Source organism: Sceloporus undulatus, chromosome 5 (assembly GCF_019175285.1).
Source record: "Sceloporus undulatus isolate JIND9_A2432 ecotype Alabama chromosome 5, SceUnd_v1.1, whole genome shotgun sequence".
NCBI lineage: Eukaryota > Metazoa > Chordata > Lepidosauria > Squamata > Phrynosomatidae > Sceloporus > Sceloporus undulatus.
Window position 1 is genome coordinate 94,788,898 of NC_056526.1, and position 17,820 is coordinate 94,806,717.

The 17,820-nt window shown below is 41.9% G+C and overlaps 1 protein-coding gene across 1 annotated transcript in view; it reads left to right on the forward strand.

Annotated features, from left to right (window-relative positions):
• Positions 1-339: 339 nt before the first annotated feature.
• LDB2 (LIM domain binding 2) overlaps positions 340-17,820 on the forward strand; it is a 194,610-nt gene continuing 177,129 nt past the window's right edge. The window contains 1 exon segment of the mRNA XM_042470595.1: positions 340-775. Within this exon segment, the coding sequence (XP_042326529.1) occupies positions 644-775 (132 nt within the window). The 5' untranslated portion in view covers positions 340-643.

Sequence of the window (17,820 nt, forward strand, 5' to 3'; positions counted from 1 at the left end):
GTCTTTATTAATGCATTGATTGGATTGCTCTACCGCCTTTCTCCCAGAAAGGGACCCAAGGCGGCTCGCCAAAAAGAGCATCCCTAATGGCAGAGTGTGTGTGTGTGCTCCAGTATGGTCTTGATTGATTAATTTATTAAAGAGGCTCCAGGGTGGTCTTGATTAACGGACTAATTCGATTTCTCTACCGCCTGTCTCCCAGAAAGGGACCCAAGGCGGCTCACAAAAAGAGGACGCAAAGAGGAAGTGATCCCTGATGGCAGTGTGCTTTTGGAAAAAAAACAACACCAAACCAAGCCCACTCTCTCTCTCTCTCTCTTTCTCTCTCTCCCTCTCTTTCTCTCTCTCTGAATCTCTCCGCCTCTCCGCCAAAGCCACCTTTGCCTGGCGCTTCCTCCCTCCTTCCCCTCCTCCATCTCCCTCCTTTCCTCCCTGGTCTGCTTCCTCTTCTGAGGCTGGACTTTTCTCCTTCTCAAACTCTCTCTCTCTGATCATCATCATCACCATCATCATCATCATCAGAGCCCATGTGCTCGGCTCCAGGGAGATCGGGCAGCTCCTGCTCGGCGGTGCCTTGAGCCTCTCTTCCTCCTCCTCCTCCTCCTCTTGCTCTGCTTTGAGCAGCCAGGCCAGGAGAAGGAAGATGTCCAGCACGCCCCACGACCCTTTCTACTCCTCGCCTTTCGGGCCCTTCTACCGGAGACACACGCCTTACATGGTCCAGCCCGAGTACCGCGTCTATGAGATGAACAAGAGGCTCCAGGCTCGCACCGAGGTGAGTAGGAGTCCCCTTTCGGGGCTTGATCCCCCCCCCTTTAGTTGCCTGCCTCTCCTTCCAAAGCTTCCAAGATCTCATCCTTGGAGAGGCAGGAGATTCGAACCTGGGACCCTTGCAAGAAAACTCCTCAGCTCCTTGCAGGGGAGGGTTGTCATCTGAATTTTGTCTTTTGAGCCAAAGGTACTGCACCACTTGTTTCCTTGCAGTGCCAAGTCTGAAGATACTTTATCTATCTATCTATCTATCTATCTATCTATCTATCTATCTATCTATCTATCTATCTATCTATCTATCTATCTATCTATCTATCCATCCATCCATCCATCTATCTTCTATCTCTCTCTCTCTCTCTCTCTTTCTATCTATCTCTCTTTCTTTAATCTGTCTCTCTGTCTGATGTTGTGGTGATGTGCCCTCCAACTTCTGGCATAGGGTTTTCTATGCATGGCATGTTGGGCTTCTGGGGGTAGTTTGCCAGGACTACCCACTGAGGCTGAGAGAGTGTGACCTACCTAATGTTTATCTCCCCAGGGCTGCTTTCTGCATTCCTTTAAAGCATCCCACAAATAAAGTGGAAACGGTGGGTAAGGGCGCGAATGGTCATCACATGCCATTGCGCAAACCGGAAAGGCATTGTCACTGGAATCCCGAAAGTGAAAAGTTTGCGTGTCCAACACGCACCTTTGGGTGACGCTGTGCGAAATCGTTTCGCATAATCACACGGTTTTCCAGGACATGCGCAGGATAAACTCCCAATCTCCTTTGTGTGATAAACTCTTTAAGATCACCCCCCTGCCGCCGCCAGTGGTTGAGTCAGGATTCGAACTCTGGCCGTCCTGCAATGAAACTAGGTTCCTGCATGGCAGGGGGTTGGTTTGGATGGCCCTTGAGGTCTCTTCCAACTCTCTCTCTCTATATATATACATACACACACACACTGCAAAAATCCCTTTGAGTTACTATACTTTGTGATTTGTGACAGTTCAGCTCTGATTGTATGCATGTGTATTCATGTATGTGTATGTATGCATGCATACATAGACACACCGGTGATGATTTTGCCAGACCTCAGGGGCACTTGTCCAGTTCCAAAGGTTTTTCTTGATGATCCAGTCTCCCTTTTGTTTTGTTTTTTAACAGAGTTGCCCTTTTGAGGTGAATGGGTTACTTACACTGCCTCCCCCCTCCCCACCCATCTACCAAGTATGAAAGATGAGAGGAGAGATCTAGAGTTGGTCAAACTTGGGGGATGTGTGAATATCTAATGTTGTGAACAAGCGAAAGGGTAGTCCCTTCACAAAGGATCCTGATGTTTTGTTTTGTTGCCTTGCTGTGTAGACTCTGGGCAGTGATTTTGTACCATGGTGTGTACGTGGGTATGGGGGGGGCATGCATGTGTGCATGCATGTGCTGGATGGTAGGCATAGCTGTGGACAGTGCGAGAGGCTCACTGAAAAGCAAAATATAAATACTGGGCTTATGCTGCCACCTGAATCTTAAAGCTGCCCCTTGCAGTCAAATGTTGGAAAAAGTGCCTCTCTTCCTCATGCATCTTCAGCAGCCCACTGGAGCTACTTTTTTGTTCCTTTCCAAGTTCCCTTTGCAGAGATGCAATTGGGAGAGATATGTCTTGTGAGAAGCGAAATGCCTCCTGTAAAAGTGAATATCTTTTTCGGCAAGGAGGCATATTTTGTGAAATCTCTGCTGCTGCTGCTGCATGGTTTTTGAAGTCATGCACCCACATAAAAGTTGTCCGGGAGGAAAGACAATTTGTTCAGTTGTCAGTGGATGGGATCCTTAAACAAGTTGGGTGAACTGGTTTCTCAGTTGTGAACTGATCTTCCAAACACAAATAACACTATTGTTCGGGGGGGGGGGTGGGTTTTTTTTAGTTACTCTGGCTTCATGTTTGAATTTCTCGCTTTTCTGGAGTTGTTGCCGTTTAGTGAAATGTCTAGCAGATTTCAAGGAGGACCAAAACCCTATGTTGACCTAGACGTTTTTCAGTAGCTAGAGGCGTTCTGCCCATTCTGCACAGCATTGCAAAAATCCCCTTGAGTTTATAAACTATACTTTGTGATTTGTGACAGTTCAGCTCTGGTTTGGCAACTGTTGTCTTCCAGGTTGGAATCTTGCCTGCTTTGGAGGACACCTACCTTTTCCATCTTCTGCAAGAGGAAATGTTTGTGTGTGTGTGTACTTGTGTGTTTTCATCTTTTAGAAGACTTGCAGAAAAAGGTTCCCCAGTAAACATATTCATATGAATTGATCCAGACTCAAACTATGGCTAGTTTTGTTTGTTTGCTGTTTACACATTGCTCCACTGGGTGTGCCACTCTGTACTTGGGGAATGGTGACAGCTTCTCTTTCTTGTTTCCTCTGACTTTCCCAGACTTCTTAAACTTTGCCGGTTGCCTTATTTCTCCTTCCTATTTGTGAGATTTGAGGTTTACCACTACCTCTGTTCTCATATGGATGCCAGGAGAAAGAGAAAAGTAAAATCTTTTCTCTCCTTCTATGTATGTATATGAATTTGGTTATAACCAAGACCTAGGGAGCACTGCCCAGTTACGAACAAGTTGATTCATCCCTAGCCTATGGAAGAAGGTGTTACCATCCTGTGTTAATTGCGAGTAGGATTAAAATATTGTTAGAGATTGATTCACAATGTGCAGTGCGTGGTAGTGAGTCTATAGGATCATATTTCGGCTTTCTCTTCTTCCCTCTAGTGATCGGCATACTTTCTAAAGAAAGCGTCGGAGCTCTTCACAAGGTTGTGTTTCATATTAGTCATAACTTCGTTCTGGAAACATAAGCAATTTGTGATGGGAAACTATGGGAATTTCTGTTCTGAAAATGAATGTTCGCCTCTTCGTTTTGTACTGGAATTTCCATGTGGTATTTAACTTTTGAGGCGCTCTCAGCAAGGCTGGGTGTCCTGTTTAAAAGAGAAGTAGCTTCAGCAATTGAACTGAGTGTTGGCTGTCATTTGATTTCAGCCCTGGAATTTATTGCAATGCTGCAGATTATGTGAATTTAAGTAATGCTCCTCTGAACATACACAGAAGGTCTTTCCTGACCTGAAAAGAAACCTGGGCCAATGCACACACTAGTAGGGTTGGAGTCAAGGCTTGTGCATAAGCTTGAATCTGGGTCTATTTTTAGTTCAACTACTGGCCATTTTAAATTCTATAAATAAGATCCGAGTACAGATACTGTCAGTTACTACATGATTAATTTATGAGAAACTCTGGCACTTCAGCTTTGGAAACTTCTGGTCAGTCGTTGTCTTTTCTTCCTTTTCTAGCTCCAAATGCTATGATGCGCATCCAAGTAGTGCTTTCTGGAGTTTGAGGATGCTCAGAAGGTAGCTGCTGCTGCTAACTTCATCTCTGCATTTCACCAGATACTTGTTCGATATGATCACTTTCTTGAGGCCATTTAAAAAAAATGATGGTTTTAAAAATTTGAAAAGATTCACGGTGATTGAATGTTTTCAATCATTTGGATTGTTCATTTTAGGGAAATGTTAATAACTGCAAATTCCCAAAAGCTAACTGCAAAGGCAAGAGCTTGTGTAACTCGGAGTCTTAGGTGCCTCATTTATGGAAATTCCACATTATGTAGACTTTTTTCCCTGTGATGTCAGTATACCTATTTCAGTATGGAATAATGAAGTAGTCGTTCAAATATAAGTCCCCAGGCAGTGCTGTTGATCTTGGCTTTATATAGCAAAGTTTTATTCGTATCATTGTGATGGGGGCAATGTCTCTTTCTTATCTTGGTCTTAACATCTGAAAATACAATCTGTTCAATTCAGTGGGACTGACTAATTGAGTAAATATGTTTAGAGTTTGAGAGCCAAAGGAGTAAGTAGTGGATATAGTTTACATTTTCCCCTATTGTTTGGGGGTGGGATAAGGTTGAAATCAAAATAAAGCTGTTTTCTTTGTTTCAAATACAGTATTTTGACTCCCCCCCTCTCCATATGCTCATTCTTGGGCTTTGTTTGTCTAAAGCAGCTCAAAGTCACTGTAAGTTAAAATGTCCTAGATGTCTCATTTTCCCTTCCACACTCAGGAAGCAAGTGCTTTCTTACTCTGGTGCATTTTAAAGTTTCATAAAAATGTATTCGAACAGGAGTAGTGGTGAAAATAACAACTCTTTAAAAAGGCATTTCACTGTGGGCGAGAATGTTTATGGCTACCCCAGCTCTCCTCCTGCCCTGGAGGCTCACAGTACATTGTTGTGCCTATGGGGCCGGAACAGGGTTGCCAGACTTCAGTATTTGACCTGAAGTTCAGGGTTTGAGCTTCTTTCTCAGCATCTCGAGGGAAGGAGTTAACTTTTGAAATTAGCTGCTGGATTAAGTCGGCAAGCTTTCCTCCTTAGGTTCCATTCCCAGCCTTTCCCCCCCTTTTAAAATTTTAAACACGCTGTGTTACCTGTGAACTGTTCCACTAACTCTTGCCTTCTCTCCTCCCTCTCTCCCCCTTTTCACTGTCTCTCACTATCTTTGTGGGAAGTAGCAATAAAGAGCATGGGCATAATAAGTACATATTGAAATCATGTTGGAAGAATACAGTAAAGATGATTAGACAAAAAAGGTCTGATATCTCTTTTCTTTAATATGTGCGTGTTAAAGACAGACTATCAGACTATCTATGCACTCCCTGCAAGTAATCTCCTGGCTACCTGAATCTTATCTCTCAATGGAACTGCTTGATAGCCAAGAGCTTTTTCTCTCCCCTCTGGCACCAGGAGGGTCACTGGCCATGCAGGTTCTTAAATTTGTTGACCAGGACAATGGGAATCAAAAAGGGGGAAATTCTAATGAAAACACAACTTGGATAAAACTTTTCGGTCCAATAATGTAATGTGAGTAGTTACTAGGATCTTGTCCTACAGAGAGATGTATCTGTGTAGCTTTCAAGGAGCTACACATGCTGCCTTTGCCTTCTGAAATCATGTCTGCTCTTCTCCTGCACACACTGAAGGTGGTGTGTGTGTGCAAGCACACACATATGAATACTGTGAGTGTTAGATGAAGGGAAACACTTATTTATAAACTGTTATAGAACACGGAACAATGGATGCAAGCTGCAGGAAAAGAGATTCCACCTCAACATTAGGAGGAACTTCCTAACAGTAAGGGCTGTTCGACAGTGGAACACTCCAGAATGTAGTGGAGTCTCCTTCCTTGGAAGCCTTTAAACAGAGGCTGGATGGCCATCTGTTGGGGATGCTTTGATTGAGAGTTCCTGCATGGCAAGGGTTGGACTGGATGGCCTTTGTGGTCTCTTCCAACTCTATGATTCTATGATTCTGTAATTCTTTATCCTGTATTAAGAGCCAGCTTGGTGTAGTGGTTTGAGTGTTGGACTACAACTCTGGAGACCAGAGGTCGATTCCCAGCTTGGCCATGAAACCCACTGGGGGACCTTGGGCAAGTCACACTCCCTCAGCCTCAGGAGAAGGCAGTGGCAAATCTTCACAAATTTTGCCAAGAAACCTCCATGATAGGTTTGCCTTAGGGCCATCATAAGTCAAAAATGACTTGAAGGCACACAACAGCAACAAGCATTCTGTATTCCTGAAGAGTAAAGAATAACTTTTTTCTCTCTCAAGAAATGTAAAATTTTACAAAATTGTATACAGCCCATTTTAAAAATAAATAAACCACAGCAACTCAAATTGGCTGACCTGTCTTTGCACCTACAAAAATTGGAAGCAATATATTTTTCTTTATAGAAGGTCACTGGGCATATATATACACACACATGCAAGGGTACATGCTGGTGCCTTCTACATATGGAATTCAATCCTTTGAATCTTACATGTTCTGTAAGATAGACATTTTCATTTTCTGCTCCAACTAGGGTTGTTGTTCATCGACATTGATATGAGATGTTGGCAGGGCCAGGCCTGGTATACTTGAGTCTAAATAGGAAGAATGTGGTTTTCCATCCCAGGCTCCAGTTACTGTTTGAAGTGGAAGTAAGAAGATGGAAATGCTGGAGGAGCTGTGGCCTAAATTTTTATCAGACAAGAAAGCAACAAGTCCAAAAGTCCACATTCCTAATATTTATACTACACTTGGCTAGTTAGTTTGTCTACCAGTCATTCCTTTCTGTGACTCTCTCCTAAAGCAGAGTCCTAGTTAATTTGCTAGATCCCAGTCTGAGCCCAAGCTTAAATATGCTAAAGGCACCAGATCCTCTCTGATCTTGGAAACTAAGCAGGGTTAACCAGTGAATTATTATTAACCTTTATTTATAAAGCGCTGTAAATTTACACATTTAAATGTAAATTTAAATGAATCACAGGTGCTGTTATATTTCAGGTTATATTTCAGAGGAAGGAACTGGCAAAGCCATCACTTACAATTCCTTGCCTAAGGAAACCCTGTCAAATTAATGGGGTGCCATAAGTTGACAGGTGGACACATGCACACTCACACATCGGAGCCCAAGAGCTTCCTTGTTCATATGCCTACATGAGAAGTGTTTTCTTGATTCTGATATCTCTGCTAAGAAATTACTGCTGAAAATAATGTTGTGATTCTCTTCTTTGCAATAACAAAATTCTCAGTTTAGCAGATACATATTTTGCATGGTGACAGGTTCCTTCTCACAGCAACATGGAGAGTCAAATAGCAAATCTTTGAAAGTGAGACAAGTCAGATTAATGTATGTATTTGATTATAGAGTTTTCTGAGGTTTTTTGCTTTTGCTTTAAGTGGAAGAATTAAATGGGGGGTGGAGTTTGGGAAGAGCAATGTATTCTGATTATTAGCAATTATGGGACGGGAATAAAGTGTTCACAAGATCATACCTAAAATGTATTTAAGGGAAGGGCCACTTTGAAAACACATTGGTAATGAAGATAAAGTTGGTTGACATTGGGCCCGAACAGACAGGCCAAAATAAAGCTGCTTCGGGTCACTTTGGAGGTATGCTGTTTAAATGACACATGTATCTTAAGAGGCCAGAAGCTGTGCCAAAACTGTATTCCAGTCCTTAAGGACTGGAGCATGGCTATGGCACGGCTTCTGGCCTCTTAGGATGTATGCGTCATTTAAACAGCACACTTCCAAAGTGACCCGAAGCAGCTTTATTTTGGCCTGTCTGTTTGGGCCCAATGTTAAGTTGTGTTTTTAGTATTCTTCCTTTGTATGTTACTTTCAAAATAACTTTAGTAATATCAGCCAGTGCTGCTGGACTCTGCCCCATTTTTCATTTCTAATGTATTATAGAATATAAGATGGCAGTCTTTGCCAGTGGTTGATCTTCATTTAATTTAAAGACTGGAGGTGATGAGCCAGTCCATGTTCTTAGGGGAATACGTATGCACACTTTGAATGATAATGATCAATCCAGTTAAGCGACATGAAACATAGCTTCCCTTTGGATCATGAACCTTAACTCATTCAGAATTTATTCTTTCTCTCAGAATATAATTTCTTGGGTTTAGGTATAGATTGGATCTATAATATGTGTGTGATTGTGTGCATAGGTTTGCTTGCATAGAATTAAAACATTGATTTCATTGGAGATATAAGATATACAGAAATCTTTCCCTTTTGATCTAACCACATCTAGAGATTAAGTATTTTTTGAAAATCTTGAAACTAAAGGGAAAAGGTTCTCCCTTCTCTCTGTGTGTGTGCAATTTGTAGAAACTGAGGTATGCACAATTTGTTTTACCCCAAATCTCAAATCGAGCCTCAAGTCATTGCCATAAATTTTCAAATTAAATCTCAAGTTGAGTCTCAAGTCTGGGAGCCAACTTTTAACAGAAAAAAAGAGAGAAAGGGCACTTTCTCAGGGGGGAATTTATTTAATTATTTTATTTTATTTTTATTTTTATCCCACCTTTCTCCCAAGTTGGGACCCAAGACAGCTCACAACACACACACACACACACACACACACACACACACACACACACACCACTGTAAAAACAATTAAAGTAATACAATTAAAAAAGTAAACAGTTTTTAAAATTACGACATAGTATAAAATTATGAGGGAAACAGCAAACGCATTAAACAGTGGGCATGAGGAAGGGGGTTTGGTAAGTGTGGTCCTATACACCCACTATACAATTTGCTGTATATTTGGCACAGGGACGTAGCTAGGATTTTAGGAAGGGGGGGTCCAGACTAAGTGCCACCATTATAATGGGGCTTGGGTGCGGCAGCGCAGCAGCACACACCATTCATTTTTCTAATGGAAGGGGGGGTCCGGACCCCAAGACCCCCCCCCCTTGGCTATGTCCCTGTTTGGCAGTGCAATAGTACATTCATGTTCTGCTGTACTACATTGTGCTACACTTCCATGATTTTACGTTACGGAATGAGGAAAAAGGATCTTGGCTCCTGTGTGTTCTCTTCATAAAGATGTCACCACCCTAGTAGGTGAAGATATGAATTTTAGATTTGAGTGCTATATATCCTGATAGCATCTATAGGCACTATCATTCTCTAATGCTGAAGATTGTCTTAGATGAAAATCTTCATGTTACACACTCAACAAGACATGGAAAGGTTTGTTGAAAATCTGGTTTGTTAAATATCTCTGCTAACAAGCCGTGTTAGTCAGCCTGAAGCTAGAATCAGAACCCATGATTTGTTGCTGGCTTACATTCCCTTGCTTGCTTAAACCACGGCTTGTTGTGTGGTGTGAACTGAATAATCACAACATGGTTTTTCCTCTCCAGCTGTCCATCCTGATACAGAACCTCACAGCAGGATTGAGGGAAATAAACCAGAAAGACAACTCACAGTTTGGTTATCTGCCTGTAAGTTTTGGCATAAGCAACAGACTCAATTGGCTTAGGCTTGCCTCTGCATTGAGTTTAGTCCTCTATGAAGAAATGCTTTTTAAATTAGTTGTTGTTATGTACCTTCAAGTCATTTCCAACTTATGGCAACCCTAAGGCAACCCTATAATGGGAGTTTCTTGGCAAGATTTGTTCAGAGGAGGTTTGCCATTGCCTTCCCCTGAGGCCGAGAGCATGTGACTTGCCCAGTAAGTTTCATAGGCCCGTTACAAACGGGCACAAAGTACGTCCCTAGGACGTATTAGAGTTAGTTAACCCTAATACGGACTGGGCCCGTACAAAATGGCGGTGCCCATTCCACACGGGGGCCACCATCTTTACGTAACGGACGCACTGCGTCCGCACATCACGCAGCGCATATGACATTACGAGTGCGCCATTGGCACCTTGCAGCGTCATAGCCGTGATGCATAGAGAAGCGCCATTTTGGCGCTTCCTTTTAGCTGCGCCGGGAAGCCTCGCGGTTTGGCTGCTGGGGCTTCTCGGCGCAGCTAATGAAGGCACAGGCAGAGCGCCGCTTTTCGGCGCTCTGTAACGTGCCTCAGTTGAGCTGGGAATTGAACCCTGATCTCTAGAGTCATACTCCAAAAGTCAAAATACTATGTCACACTGGCTTTTTTAAAGCCTGGTCTAAATCTTCTGCCTTTTTAATTTTGTCCAGTGAGCCTGAGTTCTAAGAGTTAGCATTCCCAATTTTATAAACATACGTAGTTGTATCATTCTCTTTTAAATTAAAAATTGCAGGTCCTTACCATTTTCCTCATAGCAGAAGTGCCAAACCTTGTAGTAAAGTGTTTTTTTGTCCCCATTCTAAAGTCCATTGCCCATCAAACACCTGACTGATTTTGTTAGACTATTGTATAGCTCAAGTGGCTCAATTACAGACACCCACAACAAGAAGTTGCTTCTTTTTTTCTTGCCTGATTGGAAATCTGGATTTATCAGGACATATATTTTTCTTCATGTAGTCAAGTTAAAACATTTCTGAATTGAAAAACATATTCATTGCATACCTAGACAGCACAAAAGGACAGAATTCATATTTTCCAGTATAAAAACCATCCTGCGATAGACAAAACCATCTTAATTTTGTTAACGTTGTGACATTCTTTTGCTCATTTCATTAAGGATGGCAGGATTGTTGTTTTTCCTAGCAAGTCTATGGTTTATGCATTACCATATTTTATCTTTTTAATCAATGGGGGTTTATTGATCTCAGTTAGATTGCTTCAATAAGAATTATATTTGCCTTCTATCTGAAAATGAGCAATTTTAAATGTTCATAAATTCTTTCCCAGTGCAGTGAGACTTCTAAAATAAAACCCTGTGTGGTATGAAGGCAGTAGCATATATGCTGATGCATATTGAGGATTTCATTCCTCCTTAGCCTCCTATAGACAAGTTATGTCTATTTCTGAAGGAACCTAACAAATGATCGCAACAATCCTGTGCTTCAATAGAGCTCACCAGTGTTTCTTAAACCTTTTGCAACTTACCCTGTTCATATGAATTTACTTCAGAGAGTAGTACTTTGTTTTAATGCTATTAAATGTAGGGGACTATTGCTGGTCTCCAGGCCATTGACTGATGATCTCTGGTGAGTTTCCAGGAAAGAAGGAAACAGTTGTAGCCAATGGGGAAAATACTGTGCTGATCCCTGACATATTGGGGGGGGGGGGGGAATAATTGCTGGTCCCCTACATCAAATAGTCTGAGAAGCACTGTTTTAACTAATATTTCCACTAGTCAAGATTCTATAGGGTCACTGTGTTAAGGTCATCCAGATTTTCAGAGGTGACAGTGGTCAGATTTTTCTGAAGAGTTTGGAAATTAGCAGTCCTTATTTTTCCCCCCATACAGTACTGAGTTTTGTGCAACAAATGTGCTTAACCAGTGTGTTTGTGTATGGACACACTGTGCATAGTCTCTGTGTGTCTACCTAAAAATAAATACTTTTGCTGTTGGAACATTGCATTTTCAGGACCGTCAGCCACCATGTTTTGTATCTAGATTATGCAGTGGTTGTAATAGCCATATCTGTTTTTCTTCATGGTCTTGTAATGATTTAGAGTGACTACACACATCCAGCGGAAACAGGTAACAGTATGTTGAAGTTGGCAAATAGAATGTCTGATTATAGATTACCATCCATGAATAGAGTTTATAATGCTATTCCATTAAAAAAAAGCAGCTCATGGGAAAACAAAACACTTGCATATAATGTAAATTTTGATGTTGCCTCTGTGCTGTGTGTATGGGTATCAGTGCCCCCACCCCACCCACCCCAGGAGTTGAACATGGATGTTTCACATGGATTTGGCAGTAAACATTCTCAGGCTACCTTTTTAGTGGCCAGTGGTGCATTTCAGATAACAGTCTTCCTGTGTTTCAGAGACATACATGGTTACCCATGTGCCTTTTCTTACAGGATCTGCACACTTAATGGCTGTTACTATGCTATGGACAAATAATAAGTGTGCATTCAGAAGGCATACATGCCTTTAAAACCCATTTGCTTTCAAATAGACTTAGTTTCGCATTGGCAACAGTGCTATAGGTCTTATTACATGCTTCCCATTCCTGGTATGGTGATATGTTCAAAAGCAAAACACAGAGCTGAGCTTCCTCTGGATGACATAATCCTGGAATCTATGGGTGCCTTTGCAATATTTCAGTTATATTACCGATAAACAATCCAAGCATAGCAAAGGTAAATACACTTCTGCAAGCAGAAAGCGGAGCTGCTAATCTTGAATTAACAACTGAAATCCAAATATGCTTCAGTCAACACACAGGTCTCTCTCTGGCATTAACATACAATTTGAAAACAGACTACAAACTATTTCTTGGCCACCTTTCACTAACAGGACAGTGTGACCTTCCTTAATATAGATGGTTATTACATTCCAAGATTAGAGAGGGATTCCATACTATCCTACGACATCAACTTTCTTCTATTAAATTTCCTGATTTCCACTGGGCAACATTAAAAAAAAATTGTTATAGGTTTTCCCCTCAGAAATCAAGTCTCACAACAGCATTTTGAGATACAAAAAGGAAAATGTGTATGGCAAATGCTCTGAGCGAGTCCACAATTCCATGTAGCTGTTAATGTGGCGTTCCTGGCTGTCTTTTTAATTTATCCCAGCAGCATACCAAATGAATGGTTTGCTCAGCTCTTTGCTGTTCTTCTGTTTCTGCATGCAATTATTTTATACTCTTACACTGCTGACAACAATAACGAAGAATTAAAGATTGGCGTTCATTTGTTTGAAGGAAACGTGTTAGGAGAAAATGAGAAAGGATCAGTTTCTTGTGTTTTAGCAGCCTTCTCATATTATGCTCAGGTCGGAGTCACTTGGGTGATTGCTGCGCTGACAAATCACTCTGAGGACCAAGTACTATGTGTGAATCTAATACGGGAACTTCAACCACAACTTGACGTTCCACCAGTCATGCCTTGCATTTGTAATAAAAACACGTCATGTGCTTACAGCAAAAATTGGGAGCCTAAATAAGAAGTTGAAGAAAAATGATTTATTCATATATTCACCCGATCCCATTATCAATTCATGGCCATTCTGTGAGCAGAAAGAAATGAAATCGATCAAGTATGCTAATGATCCTGACATTGGCCTGTTGCAGACTGCCAAAATAAAGCTGCTTCGGGTCTCTTTGGAGGTATGCTATTTAAATGATACATGCATCCTAAGAATCCGGAAGCTGCACCAAAGCTGCACTCCAGTGCTTAGGAATGGAGTGTGGCTTTGGCGCGACCTCCGGACTCTTAGGACCCATGCATCATTTAAATAGCATACCTCCAAAGAGACCCGAAGCAGCTTTATTTTGGCAGTCTGTAACAGGCCTTAGTTTTTTCTTGAATATACTCAGCACAACCCAGGCCAGAGATGAGAGCTAACTTGTTGGGATTGCTGGGTTTTGTTGATCATTCCCAGTATATTTGGTCCTTGCTGAACAAAGAACAAAAGGATGGCAAATTGTCAAGAGAAGATTGTGATGCCACTTTTAATTTCTCATTTCAACTGGTTTATTAATGTATTTCTATGTCTCCGTTCTCTCCACTGTTCAAAGATCCATTTAAGAAAAGCGGCAATTGGTTAATGGAGAATAGATACCAGGAATTCCTGGGAAAAGTTGCTAACATAATGGAAACCATATTTCTCCATTGAAAAGTATAAACATTGAAAAGAGCAGCTCTTTCTCCAAGAATGTGCTAGGTTTATGCTCTAGCCTAATTTTGCTGTTCTTGCTAGTTCCTTGGATTTGCTGTGCCCACAAAGTTGAATCCCTAGAATGGTCTGTACCATTGTAGACAGCATGCATTGGATGTTGCATTTCACTGCTCTGTCCATTTTTTTTTAACCAGGAAGAAAGGTAGTTCTAGACCAGCCTTCCTCTTGGTATTTCCTCTTACAGGGGATTTCTACATGCAGGGAAGTTGAGGAGTTGTCTGTTTATGCAAGCTAGCTCTAATATACTCCATAGGGTTCTTTAGAAGATTTTAATGTATGATGCTCGTATCTTCTTGGCAAAGATAAAAATGTATGGAAGGAATGCATTAAAAAAAAAGACTCACCTCAGCTTAAGTATGAAATGATACTGTCCATTCCATCCTTTCAGAACCCTTCAAAACCTTCCTGATCACAGTGGGGTTTCGATGACAGCCACAGCAGTTTCAATAGTAAATTCAATGTATTTGTGTGTTGGGAGTGTGTGACCCATGGTTACATGGGTTCTAATGGCCACAGGTGGGAAGTTGGTCACTCCTGAAATAGAGTGTCCAAGAGACAAAAGAACTCTTGTGTGTCTTGTGTAGAGGCATTTGTGCCTTTAAAAAAGAAATCTCTGCACAACTGACAAAAAGAACAGAGAATGATCTTGTCCCTCTTTCCTCATGGCTAATTTGCATTGGAAGCACATGCCTTTACATGCTTTCTCTTTTGTTGTCGTTGTTGCTGTTGTGTGTCTTCAAGTCGTTTCTGACTTATGGCGACCCTAAGGCAACCCTATCATGGGGCTTTCTTGGCATGATTGTTCAGGAGAGATTTGCTGTTACTTTTCCCTTGAGGCTGAGAGTATGTGACTTGTCCAGGGTCGCCTATTGGGTTTCATGGCCAAGCTGGGAATCGAACCCTGGTCTCCAAGAGTTCGTAGTCCAACACTCAAAGCGCTATGCCATGCTGGCTCTTGCTCTTGGGGAAGTGGCACTGACCGGGCCACTTCCCAAGGTTTTGCAGGGATTAAATGTGGTTTGTGGAGATGTTGCATGGGAGTTTAAGGAATGCATTCCAGGAAAGAAAAGACTAAGAAAATGTCCAGTGCTTCATATTTTTATGAATGCTATATGGGGGGTGGGAATCAAGCATGTATTTGTACGGAGGGGGGAAGTGATCCCAGTAAAGTAGATTTCTCTGAGTAAAAGAAGCAGCAAATAGAGAGAATGTGATTGGAAATCAAGCAGCAGGTAACAGAGGAATGTAAGAACCTCTCCTTCCCTTGATTTTAGCTCATTTTTGTTAAACTTTCCCCCACTTTCTCTTTGCTTCATTTGCACTCCTACCTCTTTGTCTTTGCATGCTAGCGTGGTTCACACAGCACCTTCCCAGTTCACTGAAAGAACGTGTGAGGAGGGCTTGAGAAAGTTTCCCTTTTGGTCTACAACTTTCTACAACTGTTCCATGTGAGGAGGTAGTGCAACAGCAATCTGCTTTTGTTTTTGCTTGCCGACCATCCCTGGGGCCCATCCAAGAAGGGGCTGTAGCTAGCTCTGCCCTGCTCTTCTGGAGCTTTTCATCCTAGACTAATTCAGCTGCAGTAAACCCCTATTGCTTTCTTTCTGACCTGCTCAGCAAACGCTGAGGATGCGTGTGGCGAATGTATAATAGAAATGAAGTGTAGTAACTCAGGTGCTGGACTGGGGCTTGCTCTCCAGGTTCATGTCTCCACTGACCCATGAAACACACTGGGCCAGTCATTCTCTGGAACCTACCTCTGAGGACTGTTGTATGAATAAAGTAGGAATGAGGCAAGCCATTTATTGCACCTTAAGCACCATTGAATGAGAGGTTTGATGTAGATGTAGCAAACAAAGAAATGTGGTCTAGAGCTAAGTCAGTCAATATTTTGTGAGTACAGTGGGACCCTGGTATTTGCAGGCTTGGCTATGGAAATCCATTGGGTGACTTTGGGCAGGTCACACACTCTCAGTCTCAGAGGATGGCAGTGGCAACCTCCCCCCCCCCCTGAAGAAAGTTGTCAAGAAAACCCTATGAATAGATTTGCCTTAGGGTTGTCATAAATTGGAAATGGCCTGAATACACACAACAACAACCAGTAAAGATTACAGGATCCCATGTGGATGGCAAAAAACTGTAGATTATTGAATCCCTATTAATAATATGGCACAGGGCAGCAGCAGAGGTGGTGGCAAGCCCTGGCCATCAGCCACACATTCTTCAGTCTCCCGCACCTCTGAGAAGTGCACTAGCTACCCACTTCCACTTTGCAGTGCTCTGCATCCTTGACCCTTCTCAGTTCATCACAGGGGACCCTTGATATCTGCTGGGGTTTGGTTTCAAGATTGTCATAGATAACAAAATCTCTGGCTGTTCAGTTCCTGTTGTATACAATGGCATAGTAAAATGGTGTCCCTTACATAAAATGACAATATTTATATATGAATATTTGCAAGCTGTGGGTAGAGAATCCATGGATACAGAGGGCCAACTGTACTATATGCACTACATTTCATTTGTTGTGTAAAGTATTGTGTTGTGTACAGGATTGTAGTTTGAATCTGCCATTGCTTGAATCTGCGGATCCTCAGCCAATGGATATGGTGGGCCCACTGCACAGATTTTGTTTTCCTCAATCCTTGAAGATGTCTGTACTTCTACCCAAACCTATACAACTTGTCTGGTTGTAGCTCATCTAGAAATATGAAGGCCTTGGAAAAATGGCAGAGGATCTTTATTCTCTACCCCATCCATTTTTCCCAAGGAATATTTTTTGGGGGGGGGGCAGGAGGATTATGCAGTATTTTAATCTAGTTTAAGACAAAGTGTTCACATATTTACTACCCAAAAACCTTTTTGTAAAAACGGTGCAATAATATAGTTATGTAAGACTATTGAAAGGCCTAAGTACCTGAAAGGCACCAGATCCAGTCTGATCTTGGAAGCTGAATGGGGTCCACTCTGGTTCATACTTGGATGGGAGAACGCTAACGAATACCAAGTGCTTTAGGCTATATTACAAAGCAAAGAACTTGCAAAACCACTTCTTATGTATTCCTTGACTAAGAAATTGCTATGAAATTCGTGGGGTTGCTCTAGGTTGACAGGTGACTTGAAGGCACATAGACTTATACAGTATTAGTTATAATTCCTCGGTTTCTTTTTCTCAGTCCTTGTAATGATAATGAGGCTATTATGTATGCTTGACACTGTGAAGAACTAATGGAGATTAAAAATAAAATCAGTTTTTCTAATATTGATGGTGTGGAGAACACAGGTCATTTAGAATTCTGAGAACAGCCAAAGGGAGTGAAGCTAGAAAAGATGGGGGCTGCTCCATGGAGCTGGTATAACTAGAGATGTGGAGCTGTGTGTTAGGGGAGTGTGTCAAGCCTGTGGAATCAGGGAAGTGTTTTCAAGACTGCCAGAAGGCACACTTTGGGAAAAAGAGGGTTCATCCTGAATGAGATTCAGACTCTCAGAACAGAGAACAGAGTATAAAAGAGTCAGAGAAATCCAGTGTCAAGGAGTCATTGTACTCTGAGGGGCTAGCAACCAAGGAGGCTGAGGGAGACTGCTGTGAAGTTCAGTTAGAAGGGGTTTAGTTACCCAAGTTAGGGACTAGGGGGAGTCTGGAGTTAAAGTGTACAGTGGGCCCACCTTATCCATTGAATTTTTATCCACAGATTCAAGCATCCATAGCTTGAAAATATGCCCCAAAAGTATAAATTCCAGGAAGCAAATCTTGATTTTGACATTTGATATAAGGGACACCATTTAGCCATGCCATTATATTTAATGAGATTTGAGCATCCATGGATTTTGTTATCCACAGGGGATCCTGGAACCAAATCTCAGTGGATAGCAAGTATATGTCAATATCCTGTGGGATACACACACACACAAACACACACACACACATACACACACACACACACACAC